General features: G+C 44.8%; 1 protein-coding gene across 2 annotated transcripts in view; it reads left to right on the top strand.

Moving 5' to 3' along the window:
* Nucleotides 1-23,309, top strand: part of dtd1 (D-aminoacyl-tRNA deacylase 1) — a 170,320-nt gene that overhangs the window by 120,452 nt on the left and 26,559 nt on the right. For both annotated transcript variants that reach the window (XM_073051406.1, XM_073051407.1), the window contains exon 5: nt 13,889-14,063. In XM_073051406.1, the coding sequence (XP_072907507.1) occupies nt 13,889-14,063 (175 nt within the window). The remainder of the gene's footprint in view (nt 1-13,888; nt 14,064-23,309) is intronic.

Genomic DNA, 23,309 nt, shown 5'->3' with positions numbered 1-23,309 from the left:
ATTTACTTAGCCCGAAGCTGTACGCTTTTGGAATGTGGGAGGAAACCAGAGCACCCGGAGGAAATCCACATGGTCGCAGGGATAACGTACAAGCTCCTCAGAGACAGCAGGAGGAATCATATCTCGATCAGTGATCGCTGGCGCTATCATGCGATTGTGGTAACAGCTCAAGAAGATGCTTTTAATTCACCTTTTATTATGTAGTAAGTATAGATATCAGGTGAAAAGTGAATTGAAGGAGAAGAAACAAAACCAGTGATGGACGTGATGCAATAGACAAGCTGATGTTGGAAATTTGAAATAAACCAGGGAACGTTGCAAATGCTGAGCAGATCAAGCAGCTCCTGTAGAAACCGAAACTTGCATGATTTCCCTGAAGTTCCTGCTTCCTTCACTGTGATGCCACCCTCATCTCACCCACATCCCACACCCCTTTTGACTTCCTTCCACTGTCCTTCCAACATTGCAAGGAAATGAGGAGAGGATTTTCTCCGTCAGCACTTGGTGCCCATCTCATGGCACCTTCTCCTGCATCTGCAGCACCTACACCTCATCTTCCTTGCCTCAGAGATGTCCATTCAACAGACTTACAGAAGGTGTCCTTAAGCCTCATGATGTGTATTTTCAAGCTTTTGAAAATAATGCTCGATTATAACACTCTTAAATACTTCTTTAAAGCAGCCGCGCATCTACACAGGGCTCTCCCTGCTGCTTAGGCGATGGTGGAGCACACGTCTGCGTTAATTTATTGTAAATTCAGCAACTTTCTGGGAGGTGTGGTTCAGCCAGTTATAGACATTGTATTCTGGGTCCAATTTACATAAAGCTCTGGGGGCACCTGTGCTCTGAAGAAAGGATTCCTCATTCGTTGATGAGGTCAGTTCACTGTTTCAAAGCCTGTTTGTGACCAGAGTCTGATCGAGGTTCAGGCGGACTGAGTCGATCCATAAGTTAATGTAATGATCACAACTCCCAGGGACTGGGCATTGTAAACCAACAACAGACTAAACTAAGCAACTGAAATTCCAAGGACAGTGTAGGATCTAATTATTCAAAAAAAAAGCTCAGTAAAATGAGAGACTGAATGTACACGAGTGAGTCTACTGTTAAAGTTGTGTTTACTGTCATATTGTTATTGTGCCTCTCCAGATCTTGCGGCAACCTTGCCATTTCTGTAGCATTTGTCTGCTTTTTTTCGAGGCTGAGTCGCAAGCTCAATGCTCAACCCAGCACAGATGGGAAGCATGCAAAGAGCCGGCTGGATCTCTCGCCTCAAAGTCCAGTCCAGATGCCACCACACCGCCAGCGGGCTTTTACTGTTATACGTACAGGTGAAATGGAAAAACTTAATTGCAGAAGCCTTGTATAGCACCAGATACACAACATTCATGGAAAAAGCATCAATTAAGAACATAAATTGTACAAAATTATTAAGACAGAACAAAATTAGAACAATGTAAAGACCTTTGTAATGCAAAGTGGTCATATTGTTGCTGTACCAAGATAGTGATCGAGGTTGTGCAGCTTGCTTCAAGAACTGGATGCTTGAAGGGTAGTAATTATTCTTGAAATTGGTGATGTGCGGCTTCAGGCTTCCGAGTGACTGGGCTCTATTGAATGACAAGATACTAGTGGGACACTGAGCAATTGAAATTCCATGAAGAATATCCAAAGGAGGCTCAGTATGGACAGGATGGGAGTCTGCTGCTCAGGAATTTGGAGCTCATCCCACACGTGGTTCATTCGGAAGCTCTGGCCTGAGGTTTATGACACCAAGCCTGAAGATGACAGGCTGCAAACTACTGCAGCTGCTGGAAATCTGAAATAAAGACAGAAAAGGCTGGATGCAGTCAAAGGCAGAACAAGGAACTGAGTTTGCATATCAGGTCGAGGACCTTTCACCAGAAAACGGCTTCTCTGATGTTGTTGCTTTCAATGAGAATTTCTAGCATTCTCCTTTTTATTTTTGATGGTACGTACATCTGCAAAGAATTGAATGATTGGTGAGTATGTGTAGCATTGTAGTTTGTTGGGCCATTTCATATTTAAAACCTTAATGATATGATGTAGAGTGTTGAAATATACATTTAAAAAATCACTTTACAGAAATGGGAATGCTGTTACATTCCAAGGTTTTTATTTCCCATTATAGAGTGGGGCGTTCCCAACTTGGGGCCTATGGACCCACTCCATTAATGATAAGGGTCCATGGCATAGAAAAGGTTGGGGACCCCTGCTTCAGAGACACAAAACACTGAAGAAAAATGATCTGCTCATCTTCAAGTGGGAGATTGTTTTAAGTTATGTTTCTTGTGGTACATGGGGAGTTATTTTGTCTGTTACAGTAAATCTCTCCCATCCAGTTGAAGGTGAAGTGGAATTGCTTATTGTGCCTCTCCAGATCTTGCGACACATCAGGCAGCAACCTTGCCATTTCTGTAGCATTTGTCTGCTTTTTTTCGAGGCTGAGTCGCAATGATTGTGCTCACCTTCAGACATGTTATGACGGCCGCCAAGTTGTTGTTGCACACTGCAATGATCTTCCTCTCCTAGTGTAAGATCCACCAGACCTCCTCCAGTAGGGGAATCACTGTGTTACCTTGGAAACCTTTCAGGCCCAAGAGGCGTACAGTATATAAAAAACAAATTACACTGGAGTAATGATGATCATGCACTGCTGGTTTCTGGCAGTTCTTGTCTAGGAGCTGGAGAGAGGGCAGGATGGACTCTCAGTACTTTGTTTTGCTGTCTGTGTCGCCATATGGACCACAACGAGATTATTTCCTACTTGTGTCTTTGATAGCTTGAAAACTGCATTTGGATTCGACGTGTGCAATTACTTGCTGTTGGTAATAAGCTCACGATTTTGTGGGGCATCATTAAGCTATTCACAAAGAGAGCAGAGTACTAGTTAAATTCAGTGGTGGCCAACTCTTTTCTCTCTTCCGGCATTGGGTATTGACATCAGTCACCATGTAGTGTTTTCTACCATTCATATCGATTCTATCTTGCTCATGACTGAGTGCCAATTATGGCTTAGTGTGCTCTACTCTCAGCTCTAAGTTAAAATGTTGGGGATTCAAGTCCTGCTCTAAAGAAGAAAAATCTGTGCTGTTACTCCAGTACATTACTGACAGTGCCATCTTTCAAATGAGACTTTTAATCAATCTTCTCACTCAGGTGAATATTAAAATGGAAGGCAAGGGAATTAACCCCAGTTCCCTAGTTTATATATGGAGCCAGGCACATCAGAATGAATCAATTATTTAGTCACTATCCCAGTGCTATTCATGAAACCCTGCTCTGCTCTAATTAGCTTTTGCAGTACAGCATTTCAAAAATACTTAATTGATTACAAAGTGCATTGGCACCCTCTACACCAAGAGGGATGCAAAAGGATGTATATAAATGCAAACTTTTCTTTCATGATAAAGTTGAAACAATGCTGCAACAAAATTAAAAGCTGAGGTCAAAATCAACCCACACACTCGTTCAATTTTGCCTCTCATTCTCTGCCAGTGGATTATACAGTTGAGGGAAAAAATCCCATTTAAAGGAAAACAACCAACCACAGAGTTCACACCTGATATTCAAACAGAATAAGGCTGTTAGGACCCGATGCGTTCTGCTGTTCAGGTTGTGCTGGTGAACCATATTGGATTTGAGCTCTCAGTAGATGTTCCAAACTGCAGTTCGCTTCATCTTGCGTCCTGTGGCGCTGGTGCACTATTCCATGTTCAGAGAACAGAGATTATTATATTTGTTTAATTGTGTTAAAGTGTGGGTGAGTTTATCCTGTGTGCATTACCTAATAGATAGATAGATAGATAGATAGATACTTTATTCATCCCCATGGGGAAATTCAACTATTTTTCCAATGTCCCATACACTTGTTGTAGCAAAACTAATTACATACAATACTTAACTCAGTAAAAAAATATGATATGCATCTAAATCACTATCTCAAAAAGCATTAATAATAGCTTTTAAAAAGTTCTTAAGTCCTGGCGGTAGAATTGTAAAGCCTAATGGCATTGGGGAGTATTGACCTCTTCATCCTGTCTGAGGAGCATTGCATCGATATTAACCTGTCGCTGAAACTGCTTCTCTGTCTCTGGATGGTGCTATGTAGAGGATGTTCAGAGTTTTCCATAATTGACCGTAGCCTACTCAGCGCCCTTCGCTCAGCTACCGATGTTAAACTCTCCAGTACTTTGCCCACGACAGAGCCCGCCTTCCTTACCAGCTTATTAAGACGTGAGGCGTCCCTCTTCTTAATGCTTCCTCCCCAACACGCCACCACAAAGAAGAGGGCGCTCTCCACAACTGACCTATAGAACATCTTCAGCATCTCACTACAGACATGGTAGAATTTGAAAGAATTCACCACTTCGGGTTGTGTGAGAATTACAGTAACGATATTCCCTGGAACCCCTGCCTGCTGATAGTGATGGTGGGCGGTGGGTGGTCGGGGGGGGGGGGGGCGTGTAGTGACTGCATCTTCGTCGGATGCTGCAGTGGCAGTGGTGAAGGGGCTTTTCTATTGCCATCAGACAGGGAAGTCTAGGAAGCTTTCCCAGTGATAGCAAAGGAGGTTTGAGGAAGTATGGAAACAGTGGTATGCCTGGGAATTTGCTGTGGGTGAAGGGGACAGCGGTTTGAGGATCTGTTGCAGTGTCTCCTGCAGCTAAGGTGTACCTGTATTTGGGAGGAGGTGTGGACGTTTCGGACTTCTGTGTTCTTGATGGTGTTGAACGTCAGTCTTGTTGCATTACTGCCAAGGGGAAAATGTTTTATGATCCTTCTAACTTGTGCCTGGTAAATAGAGGAAAGTCAGTGGGCCATCAGAAACTCAGCTGTCACCTTGGAGAATCTGGTAATTATGTCATGGTCCAGTTCAGTTTCCGATCAATGGTGTCCCTTAGGACATTGATTGTGGAGGGGCCACAACTTCATGTGATTGGAGATGTTCATTGCCTGGGACCTGTTGGCCATGAATGTTAGTCCCTCACTTACTGGATCTGACTTGTGGCATGTGGTCTGGGATGAAATCCCTACCTGTGGGTCACACATGGGCCTGAACAGATCCAGTCACCAGTGTCTATCTTTGATGACGTTTCTGAGGGGCCCCTGCGATCATGTCCTGGAAATGACAGGATGACAACCACCTCTTCAGCCTGACAACTTTGTTCCAGGTATGACTGCGGCCACCGTGATGCCACGCGGTGCTTCTCAGCGTCACTCGAGTTTGAACGCTGTTGTCGATACCAAGTTGAGCCACTGCCCTGTCGTCTCTTGGATTCAGCTTGAGTCTTGTTTGACCCAGTGAGATCGGGATTGGCATGGATCTGAGAGGACTTAGTATGTGTACTGGCGAATCAGAATGCTGCCTCCTCACACTGATAATGATCCTTTTCCTCATAATTTGTGGTGGGGCAGGTTGAATCTGTGGGTGGGGTATATTTCACCACTTCGCAGTGCAGTTGCTGCACTGGAGTGGTTGGGGACCGAGCCTTCAGCACTGCCACTGGGCTGTTGCCACGAGTTGGAACCTATCACAAGATTGTGTTAAGGCGCACACAGTCTCAGTGGTCACACCGGCTCCAGTCAGTGGTGAAATTTCTTGCCCTGTTCATCTTCTCTATGACTAAGAAACACTGCTGATCAGAAAGAACACAAAACTCTGCAAGTCTACCTTGCTGGTGGAGCGGAATAGTGAAGGTGCTGAGCAGTTACGGACTTCTGCGGGGAGCAGTCCCATGTTCTGCGCTGGGACCCGCTGTAGCTCCTGGGGGAAGCGGCCATCATCTGTGATGAGAAGTGCCGTAAGCGAGGCGGTATTTGAGTGAAAATTAAAGCAGGTCCTTGCTGCAGGCCCGCAGTCCCGATGATTCTTCTGGCTGACATCCAGTCACTAGAAAATAAAATGGATAGCCTGTGTTTGCGTTTGAACCAGCGGGGGATGAGGGACTGCCGCACACTGCTCCTGTCTGAAACGTGGCTCCAGGACACCGTTCTAAACTCGGCCATCCAGCTCGAAGGCCTAATCTCCTTTCGGGTGGACAGAGATGTTATGGCCTCTGGCAAGACCCACTGAGGAGGTCTGTGTTTCTGCATCAATAAGAATTGGTATGTGAACGCCTCGGAATTAATGGTCCACTGCTCACCGCGGGTAGTGTGTTTAATGGTAAAGTGCAGGTCCTTCTCCTGACTGAGGAAGTTCACCGTCATTGTGATTGTTGCTGTTTACATCCCAGCAACCCCCCCCCCCCCCACCCTTCCCCAGAATCCTGACATAGGTATTTGCATTATCGAGGTGATCCACGGCTGCGTGGAGAGCCATTGAGATTGCATCTGCTGTAGACCTATTGTGGCAATAGGCAAATTGCAGTGGGTCCACATCCTCGCTGAGACAGTTGATTCTAGCCTCTCAAAGCATTTCATCACTGTAGATGTGAGTTCTACTGGATGATAGTCGTTGAGGCAGCTCACGCTGCTCTTCTTGGGCACTGGTATCATTGTTGCCCTTTTGAAGCAGGTGGGAACTTTCAACTGTAGCGGTGATGGTGGTTTTCGGTTTGTAGGAACTAATGGTCTGCAAGCTCGGCCAGAGTTGATGTGCATCCGATGTCACCTCCCAACCTCTCCCAAAATTGTTTCTTCGCTCTTGAAATAGCCTTCCACAAGTCAAACCTGGTTTTCTGGTAGAGTCCTGGATTGCCAGACTTAAATGCCACAGATCTAGCCCTCAGCAGACTTAAAAACCAACTGGTTCGGCCACGGCTTTTGATTTGGGAATGTACAGAACATTTTCGTAGGGACACACTCACCCACACAGCTTTTAATGAAGTTGGTGACAGCTGTGGTATGCTCGTGGTGGCTCGAAGATGACTCCCTGAACACCATCCAGTCCACTGATTAAATCATGCCAACTTAAGAACAGTCCTGGCATGCTAAAAGTACCTCGGCAACTTCGCAGCCGGGGAGAGAATCTATTAGACCTGGTTTATACCACCATTTGTGGAGCCTGCAATGCTGCTCCCCTGTCCTCTCCTCAGATATTCACACCACATTTTGCTACTCCCTGCATGCAAACCACTAGTTAAACAAGTCAACCAGTTCACAGGGAGATCAGGACCTGGATAGAAGGTACTACCTCAGCACCACAGGACTATTTCAGAAGCACGGACCGGAGCATATTCAGGGAGATGGCCGCCTCTGATCATCACATCAACATTGGTCAATATGCAGAAAGGAAAATGCATTGAGGGCAGTATCGTGAGTAACACAACATTGCCAGGGCAAACCCAGAAAACATGGCTGGCTGCAGAGGTCTGTGCATTGCTTGGGGATCGGGACACTGCCTTCAAATCAGAGGACGGACTCTAAGGTCAGCAGGAGCCGCGCTCTCCTGTGCCATCAGGAAGGTAAAGGGTGAGTACTCACAGAAAATCACCAGACGCCTTTGTGACACCAGCGATACATGGCGCATATGGATACAAACCATAACCGATTACAGGTCCACCCCGCGTGTCAATGATGGTGATGTCTCTCTTCCTGAAAGGCTGGCTGGCCTTGATGCATGATTTGCCAATTGAGTGATGTGACACTGAGGAAAAATGCTTCTCTTCCTGAGGAACAGGCACCCTGTCTGGCCGCAGCTGAGGTGCAGCCCAACTAACGGGTCTTAACAGACATCTTTAATATCTCTTTGAAACGGTCTACTGTCCTGTCAGGCTTCTGGTGCCCAAGAGAGTGCTCGTATTCAGCCTAAATGATTCCAGCCCAGTGGCACTGACTTCAACATTCATGAAATTCTTTGAGTGGTTGGTAATGGATCATATAAAATCCCACCTTCCAGCTACCTTGAACCCTTTCCAGTTCGCCTCTCGCTCGAACCGGTCCACTGATGATGCCATAGCCTTGTCCTCCACTCCGCCCTGTCCCAGCAAGAAAGCAAATGCTTCATACACCAGGCTGTTGTTCATCGACTTCAGCTCAGCTTTTAACATGATCATTCCTCAGAGGCTGGTGAGTGAACTGCCCTCATTGGGACTCAACACGCTTCGCGGTAACTGATCTTAGACTTGCTAACAGAAAGGCCTCAGTCAATCCGAGTTGGCAGCATCACACTGAACACCGGTGCCCCCAGGGTTGTGTGCTCTGCCCACTGCTGACTCGTGTCAGATTCAGCCCAAACCACACCATCAAGTTCGCTGATGATACTCCCGTGGTTGACCTCATTAACACCAATGAGTCGGCACACAGAGAGGCTTGACAGTTGGACAAACGAGGTGACTGTGGACACAGGTCGACCACTCTCCATTGCACATCAGTGGCTCTGCCATGGAGAGAGTGAAGAGTACAAAGTTTCTTGGTGTGTAGGTAATGAACGATCTAACCTGGACTCCTCCTCACTGGTCAAGAAGGCACAGCAGCATCTACACTTTCTGAGGAGATGGAGACATGCAAGGTTCCTGCCATCCATTCTAACAACTTTCTGCAGGAGCACCATCGAAAGTGCCCTGTCGGGCTGCATCATAGTGCGGTAAGGAAGCTGCAAGGCATCGGACTGCAAGACCCTACAGAGGACAGTAAAGGCTGTTGAGTGGACCATTGGAGTCTCCCTCCCCATTATTTGTGACATTTACCCAGAGCGTTGCAGACAAAGCATTGTTGAGGACCCCTACCAGCCATCCCACAATCTTTTTGACCGACTACCATCAGGGAGAAGGTACAGGACCATCAGGACTAGGACTGCTAGACTGGGTAACAGCTTATTCCTTCAGGCTGTGAGACTAATGAATACCCTGCCACCAGTGAAGTATCGTCATTAGGTCAGCGAGCTGTTTACTGTACTGATAACTGTTTACCTATGCTGCACATTACACGCACTTGAATTATATTATTAACTTATTTATGGTAATATTTTACATGCCGTGTGTGATGTATGTTAGATGTATGCAATGTGGTGCAGTGGGACGTTGTTTCATTTGGTTGTACGTACAGTGAGATAACAATGAACTTGAACCTCTGCTGCGACAAGTGTACCCATTCTGTGGGAATGCATCTCATTCATTGAAGGCGGCCTTCCAAGTTGATGGAGGAGGTGGAGAGGAATTTCATCCTTGGCATTAGTAAAGGTGATTGCTCGTGCTTCAGCCTTGTCCTTTGCACTCACGTGCTGACTTCTGTTGTCATTGAAGGTGGGGACTCTCGGCCTCTCAGTGGCTGTGGATTCTCATCTCTGGATGGGAGAGATTTAGCTATAGAATGCAACAGAACTGGTCCTTACGGAGGTGCGACCAACAGTAATGGTGCAGGAGAGAAGTGAGGAGCGCAAACAGAACTAAAAATCCATTTGGCAGATTGAAGATTGATACCAGGAGCTTTTCCACGAAGATCTGAGTGGGACGGACTTCATTGAGGAGTCAAAAGTGCGAAACACCTCGATTCATTTAAGAATTGCTTATGTGCTGTGATGGGGAAACTGTAAGTTCTGAATAGGTTTAATGCAAACGGACTATTGTATATTGTATCTATCTATCTAACTCTTTGCTTCAATCAAATGATCTTGTCACTTAAGGCAATAAAATGTATGGATTCTGACATCAAAGAACTGATTGCTCTGATCCCACATAAAAGCAACTCATTGTGGACTGTGAGTATTTGCATAAGTGTGAAAGCATTTGTAGGTATATTTAGCACGATGAAAATTGTAAAGCTTGCAATAGCTGAGGTCGTCATAATACCCAAAATTACACAACATTCATTTGTGGCTCCGATTTTAACATCTGCGGCACTTCACTCAGTATCTGTCCTGCCCTGACATTACCATCCACAATGTGCTGTTATCCATTGAGTTTCTTTTGCAATCTTAATCTGAATCCCTACTGCTCTGGGCATTTTTGTGGCTTTTATCAAATTATGAATGCTGTGCATGTTTAAATGCAGATCACAAGAGTTTCAACTCAAACTGGTCACTACCATGTAATCCTGTGCTGGTTGTTTCTACCGAGCTGTGTTTTAAAGGTTATCCCCATCTACTTCTCTTGGCTGATTTTGCAGTGGATGAAGGGTCACTAATTGTTTGCCTCATTTCTGTTCTATTGGATGTTATCATTCAGAGGTTAATAGACTCTTGATTTGTCAGGGCATGAAGGGATACGGGGAGAAGGCAAAAGATTGGGGCTGAGAGGAAAACTGGATCAGCCATGTGAAATGGTGGAGCAGACTCAATGGGCCAAATGGCCTAATTCTGCTCCTATCTTATGGTCTCGTGTTATCCATGTGACATAGATATATAGATACTTTATTGATCCCAAAGGAAATTACAGTGTCACAGTGGCATTACAAATCCACAGATAGACAAATATATGAATATTAGAAGAGAAGTAAGAAAGAATAAAAGATAAGTTAACTCAAACGGTCTAACAGGAGGGGGTCATCACTTCCCCGGCTATACATTGACTCATTATGGAGCCTAATGGCCGAGGGTAAGAACGAACCACCATTGACGCTGCTGTCACCCGCATCTCCTCCCATTTCCCACACATCTGCCCTCATTCCACCCTCCCGCTGTCATAACAAGGATAGGCTTTCCCTTTTCCTTAAATGCCACCCATGAGCCTTTGTATCCAGCATGTCATTCTCCATAACTTCTGCCATCTCCTGGAGGATCTTTCCCTCCCTCCCCCCCCACCCCACTTTCTGTAGGGATCACCCTCCCTGTGACTCCCTTGTCCATTTGTCTTTCCCCATTAATCTCCCTGCTGGCACTTATCCGTGCAAGTGTGACACAAGTGCTACACCTGCCATTGCATCTCCTCCCTCACCACCATTCACCACCCCAAACAGGTGAGGCGACACTTTGCCTGCTGGTCTATCAGGGTCACGTATTGTAATTACTCCCCCTTTCTCTCTTTTACTGTTCTCCATTCTGATTGCCCACTCACACCTTCTCTTCCTTGGCCATCACCTCCCTCTGGTTCCTACCTCCTCCCCTTTTCTCCATGGTCCACTGTCTCCTTCTTCATCCCTTTATCTCTTTCACCTGTCACCTCCCTGCTTCTTATTCCATCCTCTCCCCCCCCCCCCACACCCACCCACCGTCCCCTAATAAAGCTAATTTAATCTATCTTGAAGGTGTAATATATATTGAAGCTAAGTTTAAGACATCGGGGTGGAGTACTAAGCGAGCAAGTTATAGGTAGTTGTCAAATCTCGAATATTTGGTTTACAAACTTTTACTGAACCACTTCTAATTTTTTCGGTTGCCTGTTTCAAGTTTACAGATCTATTTTTCACCATCACAATATGTGTCCCACTCTCTCTGCATAAGAATACATAGAACTGAAATCCCCAAAGTGCTTTGCACCCAGCCTTTTCAATTTGCTAAATTTGACTTAACGTTTTCCAAATCCTTTTGTAAATCATAGACGGAATGATTGCACATTGGTTCATTTGGAACTGGAGTGATGTACCATCTGTGGTGAGATATGGAGAGAGTGCTGAACAGGATTCCTTGTAATGGGTCTAAGGATGAGGCCCACAGGCTCACGGGCAGATTGAGAAGCTGGGCAGAACAGAGAACATGGCCAACAGATTTAACAGGAATCTTTAAAGTCTCCAGTCTAAGTAAATAAAAAAAAATCCCATAGATAAAAGGGACTAGTAATGATTATACTCTTCAATCTTGGTACAAATGAGTTGCTAAGGAAGAACGGTGCTAGCTGTGGTCATAAATTATTTGTGCTGGAATTGGTTTAATCAGTTCAGTTGAAAAACAGCTGAATTAACCAGAAGGAATTTTAAAGATGAGAAGAAAAGCAACTTCAGTGAAAATTCATCTTTAAATGTTATGAATTTATTGATCTGAGACATTTTAGAGTTTGAATTTAGTGCCTAGACCAGCTGTGACTGGGCTCACGGCCACTACTGGGTGATGAGCTGGTTTCAAGAGCCTGGAATGAAACAAGTAGACACCAAAAGTATGAAATATTTGCACGGAATTGGTGCCTCATAATAAATTGAAGCATTCCATTCCCTTGTGTCAGGTCCTCCTAATGTGCTGGTGTTGTGTCAGTTTAACTACTATGTACCTCCTTATCGATATTAGCCATTAATCACTTGTTATAACTGTATTTATTAACTGTCACAAGTTGAGTATAATAACATTGTAAGTAAGTTCTTGCTTAAGGTTCCAATGAGTTTTAGGAGATTTTAAACCTGCCTTTTTATTGCTTCTCCTGTCAATTTCTTTTTTAAACAATTTTTTTCCTCACCATCCGTTTAATTGCCTTGCCTGATTTGATGTTGGGTTTACTCCCTTTTTAATTCGCTGTCCTGTTCAGTCCTTCCGGCCTCTATTTCTGAATCAGTCAATCTGATTGGTTGAGAAGATGCTCTGTTGATATTTCTGCTCTCTCCAGAGCCGAGGTGACCTATCTCTCTCGTTGCTCTGTTATCCACTTCCGGCTGCTTTATGGTTAGATATCTTGAGCTGATGAGTGTGGGGCCGGGAACCAATTTGAGCTGCCCTGCTGTGGCAAAGGCTGCTCCCCTTGGCTGGCACATGGGGATACTAAAGTACAAGGCTGGATAGTACAATCTGCCATGTGACATTGGCACACCACACTGCTGCAGTAATTATTGCTCCACAAACTCTTCTGTCTGCACTTAACAGAAAAAGAGTAAAATTTGGCCAGAGACACAAAGATACTGATTCTGAGGGGAAAAAAATACCGACAGGAACAAAATGTGGGAGGAACTCAGCAAGTCAGGCAGCGTCTATGGAAAGAATAAGCAGTCAACGTTTTGGACCAAGACCCTTCTTCAGGACTGCAGAAGACTCTCCAGTCTTTCACTTTACTCACCCATCTGGCTTCTAACTACTCCTCCTTTCCCTCCTCCCCACTTGTCTTCCTTTCATGTCCTGAAGAAGGATCTCGGCCCAAAAAAATGACTGTTTATTCATTTCCATGGAAGCTGCCTGGCCTGCTGAGTTCCTCAAGCATTTTGAGTGTGCTACTCTGGATCTCCAGCATCTGCAGAATTCCTCGTGTTTACGATGGCAATGGATGATCGGATTTGGAAGAGTATTTTAGAAACGTGAAGATGGCTATGGGTTAGATTGCTTTTTAGTGCAGTAGTGAATCTGTTCCTTCGCTATGAAGGGAGGAGGAATGATTTCTGATGGAGGAATAAGTAAGATTTGGAAAGCTTCGCTGTTGTGGTGCTCCATTCTGGATTAAAGCGCTGCACTGCAAATGCTATCAGGGCAACAAATCTTGTGGGCATCATTCGCCATTTCCTTCCAATCTGCGTACAGCATGGATATCAGCCCTCTGTCCCACTGAGTCCATGGTGGCCTGCAGCTACGTGATCCTCCCACGGACCCATTCCCCCCACCCCCCAAGACTCTGATCCCACCACTCTGCAGCATATAAGTGACAGCGGCCAATGAAGACGTGGAAGCAAAGCAGAGCACTCTGAGAAAGCCCATGTAGTCATAGGGAGACTCTACAAGCCACACGTGCGCATACATACATACATACATGCATACATACATACATACATACATACATACATACATACATGCATACATACATACATGCATACACACCGATGTCTAGGCTCCCAGACTTTGCTGTCCTGAAGTAGTGTGGAAAACGATCCAGTCAGTGCAATAACAAGTGAAGTCTGGCAGGGCTGGCCCTTTGAATAAACTGTCCCTGTGATCTAATGGTTCACCTTGGAGCACAGGGAGAATGCAGGGTTCGGTGTGAAGATCCAAGTGGCCTGTGGTTACTGCATATGGTGAAGGGCAGCCGATCTGTTGCTGTACAGGTCAATTACATTTAACTTCTCTTTTTTTATGTCCTTACAGTTTACAAAGCTGGAAAAGCAGCAACAAAGAAAGGAGAAGACCAGGACTAAAGTGCCCTCGGAATACACCAAGGAGAAAAGTGCCTCACGCAGCAAAGATGACCCCAGTGCCAGCAGTGGGGCGGACGGCGATGTTTCTTCAGAAAGAGAGCCCTAATTCTACTCTCTGCAAACTGGTGTGTATTCACTCGTTTAATGAGCTCCTGGTTTAATTCATTCTGGTTTTAGATGTGACCATCCAAGCTTTATGTGCACCTTGTACCGTGGTGTGTAACAGGAGTACCGGGTCTTGGTTAATCAGTTTGTGTCCACAGTTCTCCACAAAATACTTACACGGAGCCTGGGCTGGATGGCTTCAGTTGCCCGTGCCTCGCTGGCTAGGTAAGAATGAGAAATGAATTTACCCTTCTGCCACCTTGAGAACATAAGTCTCCTCTCACACTGGTAGGTCCAAACTTCATCACCTTAACCTGTTCCACTCTCTCTCATCCATGTCACTTGTCCTTATTCCTGTACAGTTCTGAGTTCTCTATGTACTAAGCACAGAGGTCCCTTCTGACCTTACTGTTCAACTTAGAGGTGTTTGTAGCCCCTGGCTTAGAACTATATTTCTGTGCAAAAATCTCGGGCACGTTAATATATAGCTAGAGTAGGTAAGACTTCGGTGCAGTGCTACATTTGTCAATGTGGAATAGAGAGCAGGTTTGTAAACCTGGCTGAGGATGGTGAGGGTGGAGTACCAAGTGAAGAGTGTGGGACAGGTGGCAGAGAAGGAGTGCCGGGGAGGGAGGAGTGGGATGGTGTGGGTGCAGACACACCCAGCCCTGAAGCACCAGGCAGGGTCATTTGGTTCTAAACAATTGTTTTTTTGATCATTACAGAATGTCTCTCTGGGGCTTCCCACTCCCTCGCCTCTCCCTTCCCCTTTTTCTAATCACATTTCCCCTCTCCCTACCCCCTTCCCACTTTCAGTTCACAATAAAGACCCATATCAGAATAAGGTTTATCATCTCTCACAGAGGTCATGAATTTGTTTTTTTGTTTTGCGGCAGGATTACAGTCCAATACATAAAATTACTACAGCACTGTCCAAAAGTCTCAGGCACCCTAGCTATATACTCGTGTGCTTAGGACTTTTGCACAGAACTGTACCTCTCTGTGAAGATATCTTCTCCATATCATAGCTTGCACCTGATTAAGTCATCTCAACTAGCTCAAGGATAGAGCCCTGTCCTCTTTGGTCTTTCCATTGTCATCCCATAACCCATCTTCATGAACCCTGCTGAGGGGGGAGAGAGAATTCCAGGGCATGGGGTGGTCAGTGGCAACAGCTGGAAAGTGAAGACCTGGCAACGCAGCATGAAAGGGGAGAGAGGTGGCTGGGAGGGGGGCATTAGGAATAGCCCAAGGTGTGAGTTGATGGAGTCTGAGGAGGGACAATTCTGTCTTCATCCACGCCCAGCAGGATGCCTGCTGTTTCAGTGAAACATCCCGAGGTAGCGGCTGTTTGTGGTGTATATTATTTCAGCACAGCTTTGTGGGCCCAATGGCCTGTATTGTGCTGTAGGTTTTCTATATTGTATCCTTTTGGGAGAAATGGTGGAGTGCAATTTGCTGACACGACTGGCAGACCGGTTTCTGCTCACCTGTCGCCCGCAGGTACCATGACAGTATAGGGGGACTGCGTACTCTTTCTAACAACTAATGAAAGGAAGTTGTTGCATGAGGACCATTTACTTATCAGAAGTTTTCTGTCGTAACTGAGTCAATCACTATGGCAGAGCCACAGTCTCGGGTCTGGCAGCCAAGTTGGGTGTATGGCCAAACTGCACCAACTCAGTCCAGAACTTCTCCTGCCCAAAGTTGCCCTGTTCTCCTATTGCGTCCACCAGAGGGGCACATTAGTTTTGTAGAATCATGAAAAGTATAGAACAGAACAGTACAACCCAGGAACAGGCCCTTTAACGCCCCCCCCCCCCTCCCCCCATGTCTGTGCTCAACATCATGTCAGATTGAATTAATCCCGTCTGGTTGCACATGTTCTGTATTCCTGTCTGCCCATGTCCCTGTCTGAATACCCCTAAAACTTCGCAATTACAGTATGTCCGCTTCTAACACCTCCCAAAGTAGTATGTCCCAGGCGTTTGCCACTCACTGGGTTTAAAAAAATTTACTTGCCTTGCAAATCTCCTTTAAACTTATTGCCCCTCACCTTAAAACGATGCCTTCTGTGACATTCCTACCTGAAGGTCCGTCTGTAGATCAGTGTTGGGAAGAGTCCCGCCAGTTACTGCATACTTTCCTCTTGATCTCCCAGACTGCAACATCTCACATTTGTCCTGGTTGATCTCTATTTGCCATTTCTCCACCCAGATTTTCAACTGATCTTCATCCTGCTGTATCCTTCGACAGCCTTCCTTGCTATCCGTAACTCCACCAAATGTCATGTCACCTGTAAGCTTACTGATCAGACCACCTTGTCCAAATAAGTATATTGCAAACGGAAGAGGTGTCAGCACTGATGCTTTGGAATGCCAGTGGCACAGAGCTCCAATCAGTAACACGCTCCTCGTTCATTGCCCTCTTAGAGTCATAGAACTCATAGAAAAATGGAGATCTTGGAGTAGGTTAAAAGGGTCACTATAACTTTATAGGCTGAAGGGCTATGTTCTATGTCTCATTGTTGGAATATTTGTGGCAGAGTTAGGTATGGGTAGGGCAACTGTGACTATGATGATCTTGTATGACCAAATTATAGTTCTGGCTAAGAAACACTAGCATTCATCATGTTGACCAGGTTACATGTAGCTCAACTTCCAAAATCTCAAAGCATGCACAGCTCTAGTGTATGTGAAATCTGCACCAGTGCAGGATCAGGGAAACATTGGCCATCTAGCCCTTCAAGACTGTTCCAGATCAGGGCTGAAATGGTATCTTAACTCTTCTACTCTATAGAATGCTATAGTCTCGTCAAAGGAAGCACCAACTAGTCAAGACGAAACCTTATTTCCAATAAAGCACTCCCATTAATTTAACAAAGCTGGCAATGTTAATATGTAAAGCATTTTGATCTCTTGTGAAAGATGATGCAGTTGTTGTTGCTGCAGTTGGCTGCCTAGTCTTGATACAGTGACACAGTACAGAGCAGTGATTTAAGCTGAGCGAAGTGTAGGGAAAGATCATCATATCAGCAGTGTCAGACAGCTCACGGGTCATTCCTCGGAGATCTCTGCAGCCTGTCTTCTTCAAGACATTTTGGAACATTGAGGAGGACTGTTGGGGGGGGTGGTGGATAGAGACATGTTATTTCTGCTGCTCTTTGAAATTAGGGCAAGTGGGCAAAGCTAGGAACCATTAAAGATTAAAATTTGTCACGTGTACATCAAAAATCGCAGTGAAATGCACCATTTGTGTTAATGACCAGCAGAATGTGAAAATGTGTAGCGGGCGAACCACAAGTGTCGTCACGCTTCCAGCACCAACGTAGCATGTTCAAAGCTGAGTAACCCTCACCTGTATGTCTTTGGATTGTGGGAGGGAGGACACCCCCATGGTCATGGGGAGAACGTACTAACTTCTTACAGACAGTGGCGGGATTTGAACCCCAATCCTCAGCACTGCAAAGCATAAAGCTAATTGCTACTCTATCGTGCTACCCTGTTGGGAATGCCTTCTGTAGGTGGGAGCTGATGCCAGGACATCTGTTGATTACCTCCTGGGTGGCGCAATGAAGCCGCAGATAGCATTGACGTTAAATATCATTGCAAGATACTGATCTGCCAAAATGTGTGTTCGCACCCACTGCCGGGTTGTTCTTAAAATGCTTCTGTGCCTCAGTGACCCAAGTTTTGACCCAAGTACATGGCAAACCCGGGGACATTTGCACATTCCCCCTTGTAGCTGCATGGGTTTCTCCTTAAACTACCCTAGGCACAAGCAAGTGGTGGGAGACTGGGGAGGGAGGGGGGTGTTGATAACATGTGGGGTGGGGAGCAGGACTAATGGATTTGCTCTGAAACCGGACACGGACTTAATGGCTTGAAAATTAAGACTAATGGAAAGGCTATGTAGAGAAGACATAAATGAAACGGAAAATAGGGTGATAGGTTAAAGTCTCCTGCTCCTTGTTTCTTTACAATTGTAGCTGCACCTTTCCTCAACAGTCTCGACTGTAAAATATATGTTGCGAAGATAATTTCTTAATGGTATTCTCTGCTTTTCTCAGAATTTCCTGTTTTTGTGGATTGCTTCAGGCTAAAGCTGAGTTCTTGCTTGAGATGGAAGCTGTTAATTCGTTTTGAGAGCAAGTTGTCAGTGGGTGTGAAAACAAGACAAGTTTTAGGAGATCTTGTTCAGGATTTGCGCACTTGTGTGAAGTGTCTAACAGGCTTATCTGACAAATTAATTTGGTGTCAGGGATAAGCTCTTATTCTCAGAAAATTGTTTTGAAGTGTTTACGATATTTCATTAAATGTAATTATTTAATAAAGTGATTTCAGGGATTAACGGTTGCCACTCAGAGTTTATCCTGCTTCCCTAATCCCACATTGTAAGCACTTTGTGAAAGTTGCTTTGGTAACTATCCAATTAAAGTTGAGAAATGGAGCAGGGTCTCGGCTTTTCCACTAAGAGTGAATTTCTTCCCATGTTGCAGGCCGCTTCAGCTGGAGGTGACAGTGTTCCATGGGAGGTGGGGTTGGCGAGCTGTGTGCACACTCACGGCCATATGATTCACCTGGCCAAAGTGTGCACACTACCAGGGAGCCAGCTCCAACAGGCTTGGAGGAGGAATTAACCACGTGCAAATACTGCATTACCAAAATGAAGGACGTTTGGAAGTCCACACAGGAGGGGGTGAGGGTTGAAGTCCGGGGAGGTTGGCAACAAGAATAGGAGAAAACGTAATCAAATTTTAGTGACATGGAAGTAAAGTTTCTCTGAGACTCCTTATCAAAGTGGAAATCTTTTCTGTGTTGTAGGCTCATATTTCCTGCCTTTTCATTGCAAGCTTCATCTTCAGCTGCCACAGACTGGCCTCACACACTTGCTCCCTTTGCTTATTTCTCTTCCCCTGTGCAATTCCCCAGTGATCTTCCATTCCTTCATGCATGCCCACCTCTCTCCCTGAACCCGCGGTAACATGGCGGTTAGTGCAATGCTATTACAGCTCGGCGCGTCGGAGTGCGGAACATTGTCTTAAGGAGGCTGCATGTCCTCCCCATGGAATGTGTGGGTTTCTTCCAGGTGCTCCGGTTTCCTGCCACAGACCAGAGACAAACCAGTTAGTAGGTTAATCGGTCTTTGTAAATTGTGCCATGATGAGGCTGGAGTTACACTGGGGGTTGCTGGGCAGTGTGGTTCGAAGAGCCAATTCTGCACAGTATCTCAATAACTAAATAAGTTAATTAGTTAACAGCCCAGCGGACCTCTTGCAGCTGTCCTGGTATGAGACACCAGGCTTCTGGAGTGAATGAGCCATGACTTCATTAGTTCACCAAGCCTGCATTCTCCATCTATCACCATTTATGTTAGTCCCATTTTTATTTTTCTCTCCAGTCCAAGGGTGGGAGCAGCCTGCACATATCGCCATGTTGCTGGTGCCAGCACAGCACACTCACAGCTTACTAACACTAACCATGTCTCTGGGATGTGGGAGGAAACCGGAGAACCTAGAGAAAGCCCACACCATCACACGGAGAGCATACAGTGTACCTACTTCTTACAGACGGTGGCGGGAATTGAACCTGGTCTTCTGATCACTGGCGCTGTACGGCGTTATACCGGCCGCTGTGCTACCGTGCTGCCCTGCCAGCCTGCGCTTCTTTGGAATGTGGAAGGAGACCTGAGCGCACAGTCACAGGGAGAGCGTGCAAACTCCACACAGTGAGCACCAGGGGTTAGGATTGAACCCAGGTCTCTGGAACAGTGAGGCACTGCCTGACTACCGGTGTCACTGTGTCACCCTTGAATACAGCCAGCGGCTTTTCCGTTCTTGGTCGGACCAGTAATGGTGTGCTGCAAACCACACGTAGACTGCCTATGGATTCATCAACTATGCTGAACAATCAGTAGGAAAATGTAGCAAACATCAGAAATATAACATTAAAAACAACTTTTTAAACTTAATTGTTCATGAGTCAGTCTGCACCCTCCAACTGTGTCGAACACTGTTTAGTCCCTTGTTTAAAGGGGATGCATGTGTAATGGAGATGGTTCAGAGAAAATTGGTTACTGTGATTTATTTATTGAGATACAGAGCAGAGCTGCCCAACAACCTCCGATTTAACCCTAGCCTTGTGTCTTCCAACCTTTTTTAGCCTAACACCCCCATAAAGCATCTTCGTACTTGCCAACACCTCTCTTAGGCACAAAATACTTCCTGGCACCCCTGTAGTGTAAAAACATGTCCACCATATGCTATCATGAGAAAAATGATTCTGTTTTAAATTTTTATTTGTTTTTTAAACCCAGCTTACACAGTACCTGTGCTTGGTACAGCAGCTTCAATATCAATGAGATCCTTGAGCTTGATGGTTTTTAGCAAGAGTTGAAATATCTGGTTCAAGTTGTGACGGCAAAAGCCTTAAGTCCCCACATGTAACGATGTCCAAGTGGTTTCTGTTTCTCGTGAGGATGTGGTTCACTGAACTGAAGCTTCTTTCAACAAGGTAAGAGGATGGAAATGCAATGAAGAGCAGTTGGCTCTCTCGAAAGACCAGGGAACCATATGATAGAGTAGTCACATACCACAGAAGCTGACATTTTTGAACAGCAGTTTTGCTTCTTCATCATTCTGAATTTCGATAATTTCTTCTTGCAAGCAGTCTTCCTGTTCTTCCACCTTGCAAAGAAATGGGATAATTACCCATTTCAAAATTTCCAGATCAATGAAATCCTTGATTCGATTATTCTGAAAATAATTCTTCAGAGATTGCAGGTGTAAGCAGTACTCTTCCAATTCACAGTCTGTGAAAGAGAGTGCAGGGAAACTGTGACAACGTTCTTCTCCCAAAGTTCTGCTCATATATTTCCAATTTTCCTGTAAAAGTGGACTCTGCACTATATGCCTGGATTAAACTGAAAATTTCACTCTGCAGTTTCATATTTAGAATGTTCATTTTGTCATACGGATCAGCTAGGTATGCCACATCTCCACGTGGAATTTCAATCGTTTCCCAAGCTCTTGTTGACTTTGAGCAAAGATTTAATCACAGTGTCAAAAAGATCAAAGGAACATTTTAAGCAGCAGCCTTTTGACAGCCAACGCACTTCAGTGTGAAGAAGCAAGCATTCAAACCCTTCATCATTATCTTGGCATAACTGGTGAAATATTCTGCTATTTAATGGATGAGCTTTAATTTTGTTGATAGCAGATATTACAAGAGTCATGCTTGAAAAAAGTCACTGGCTGAGGTTTTTGTCTGCAAGATTTTGATGATGAATTACACAATGGATTGCAAACAGACTTGGAATTTCTTTTTTCATAAGTGCCACGAAAGCAACATAGTGACCTGTCATATTTGGTGCTCCATCTGACGCACAAGAAATCATATTCCTGATTGCAATACTTTTTTCTTCAATGTACATTTTGAGTTTGTCGTAGATTCTCTCTTGATATTTGTTTTTAACAATTTTACAAAAGCAAATCTCTTCATAAACTTTTCCATTTTTGATAAACTATATATGCCATTAGCAACACCTCATTTTCTCGCACAGTTGATTCATCCAGTTATATCCCAGATTCTATTTTATTGTAGCTCTGTGCAATGTCTTCACTCATTTCATCAATATGACGAGCTACAGAGTTATTACTCAGAGGAATTGATTTAAAAATACTGGGATCCATTTTGAGAACTGTAGTGAGCACTTACGATACAACAGGCATTATTAATCTTTCACCAATTCTATGGGATTTTCCACACTTTGCTGTCATTTTGGAAATGTTATAGGAAGCAAAGAGACCACTATCAAGATCATTTTTAGCTTTCTTGGCAAATGACTGGAGGGTGCAATGCTTTTCAAATGCTTCTTTCATCTTTTGGAACTGAGTAATACCATAAGTAGCCCTTTCAGGGGGTCTTTTACTAAAGTGTTCCTGCAATCTTGATGGTTTCGTGGTTTCATTAGACAGTACAATATTACAAATAAGACACTGGCATCGCTGATCTGACGGGAACAGAATAAAACCATACTCCAGGTATGTAACATTGTATTAGCACACTTTCTATAGTTTCTGTTTCTTAATAGGATTACAATTCAAGGCTTCACCACCTTAAGAGTAATATAGATTGTGCCATACGTATTTATCCATCATTAACAGGGCTAAATTAAAATAAAAAATTAACACAAACTGGGAATCTCTATAGGATGTTAGGATTGCAACGAATTGACACAGATGGAGCGATGGTAGCAGCACGCAAAGGAATAGCAAGGCGAAGATGAAGACGAACACAGCAGTGAAAATTACGTTGACAAGGATTGGGATTGGAATCTGAAAGGTAGTCGGGATAGAGCTGGTGTTCGGCAACCTACCTTTATACTGACCAATCACGTAAGGTCTTGTGATCCCTAAAGGTAGTTCTTGACCACACATATGAAGTCGAGGTTGTTTTGACCACTTCAAGAGGAATCCTTGGGGATGGCAGGTTCACTGGTGGGCTCTATTTCACAGTTTGGTTCCGATCAGCACCGCATCATTGCGCGACCTGTAGAGAAAGTTGAGAGGGTGTATTTGAATTACCAACTCTTAAATTGCACAAACTTGTTCCGTGCCACGAGTCAAAGGGAACTGTTGGGCACTCTGGTTGGTAATTTATGCATCCCCAATACAGTAATATCTGTTTGGTTGATAGGGTCGGCTGAAATTTAAGACGCATTGTGACGATGAGCGCTCACCCCCTGCAGAGCTATGGTTCTTCCTGTGTTTCAATGCCTCTTCCTTTTTTTGGAAGTGCCTGATCTACTAACGGCTGGTCAAGTCTCGTGCCTTAAATTAGGGTGCTGCTTACCGCCCTCATCAAGAATCTTGAACGGCCACCCCCCGGATGACTTCTGTTTCCTCTAACACTTCCATAGGACATGTAACCACCTCACTGGATATCACTGTCCTAGCCTAATCATGGGATAATTTACAGTGACTAATTGACCTATCAACTGGTATGTCTTTGGACTGTGGTGGGAAACCGTAGCACCCAGGAGAAACCATGTGATCACGGGGAGAATGTACAAGCTCCATACAGCCAACGTTGGAAATTGAAACTGGGTCGCTGATACCGTAAAGCGTTGTGCTAACCACGAAGCGACCATGATTTAAGTGATGTTTTATGATCGAGCAGGTTGGGTCATGCACATTGGAGCTGCAGAGAAAGTGAGGTATTGAAATGTATAAAATTTTGGGAAGATGTTTCCCCGGTGGGGGAATG

The sequence above is a fragment of the Hemitrygon akajei genome, chromosome 7 (assembly GCF_048418815.1).
Source record: "Hemitrygon akajei chromosome 7, sHemAka1.3, whole genome shotgun sequence".
Lineage (NCBI taxonomy): Eukaryota > Metazoa > Chordata > Chondrichthyes > Myliobatiformes > Dasyatidae > Hemitrygon > Hemitrygon akajei.
This window is presented reverse-complemented; position numbering and strand designations above follow the sequence as displayed.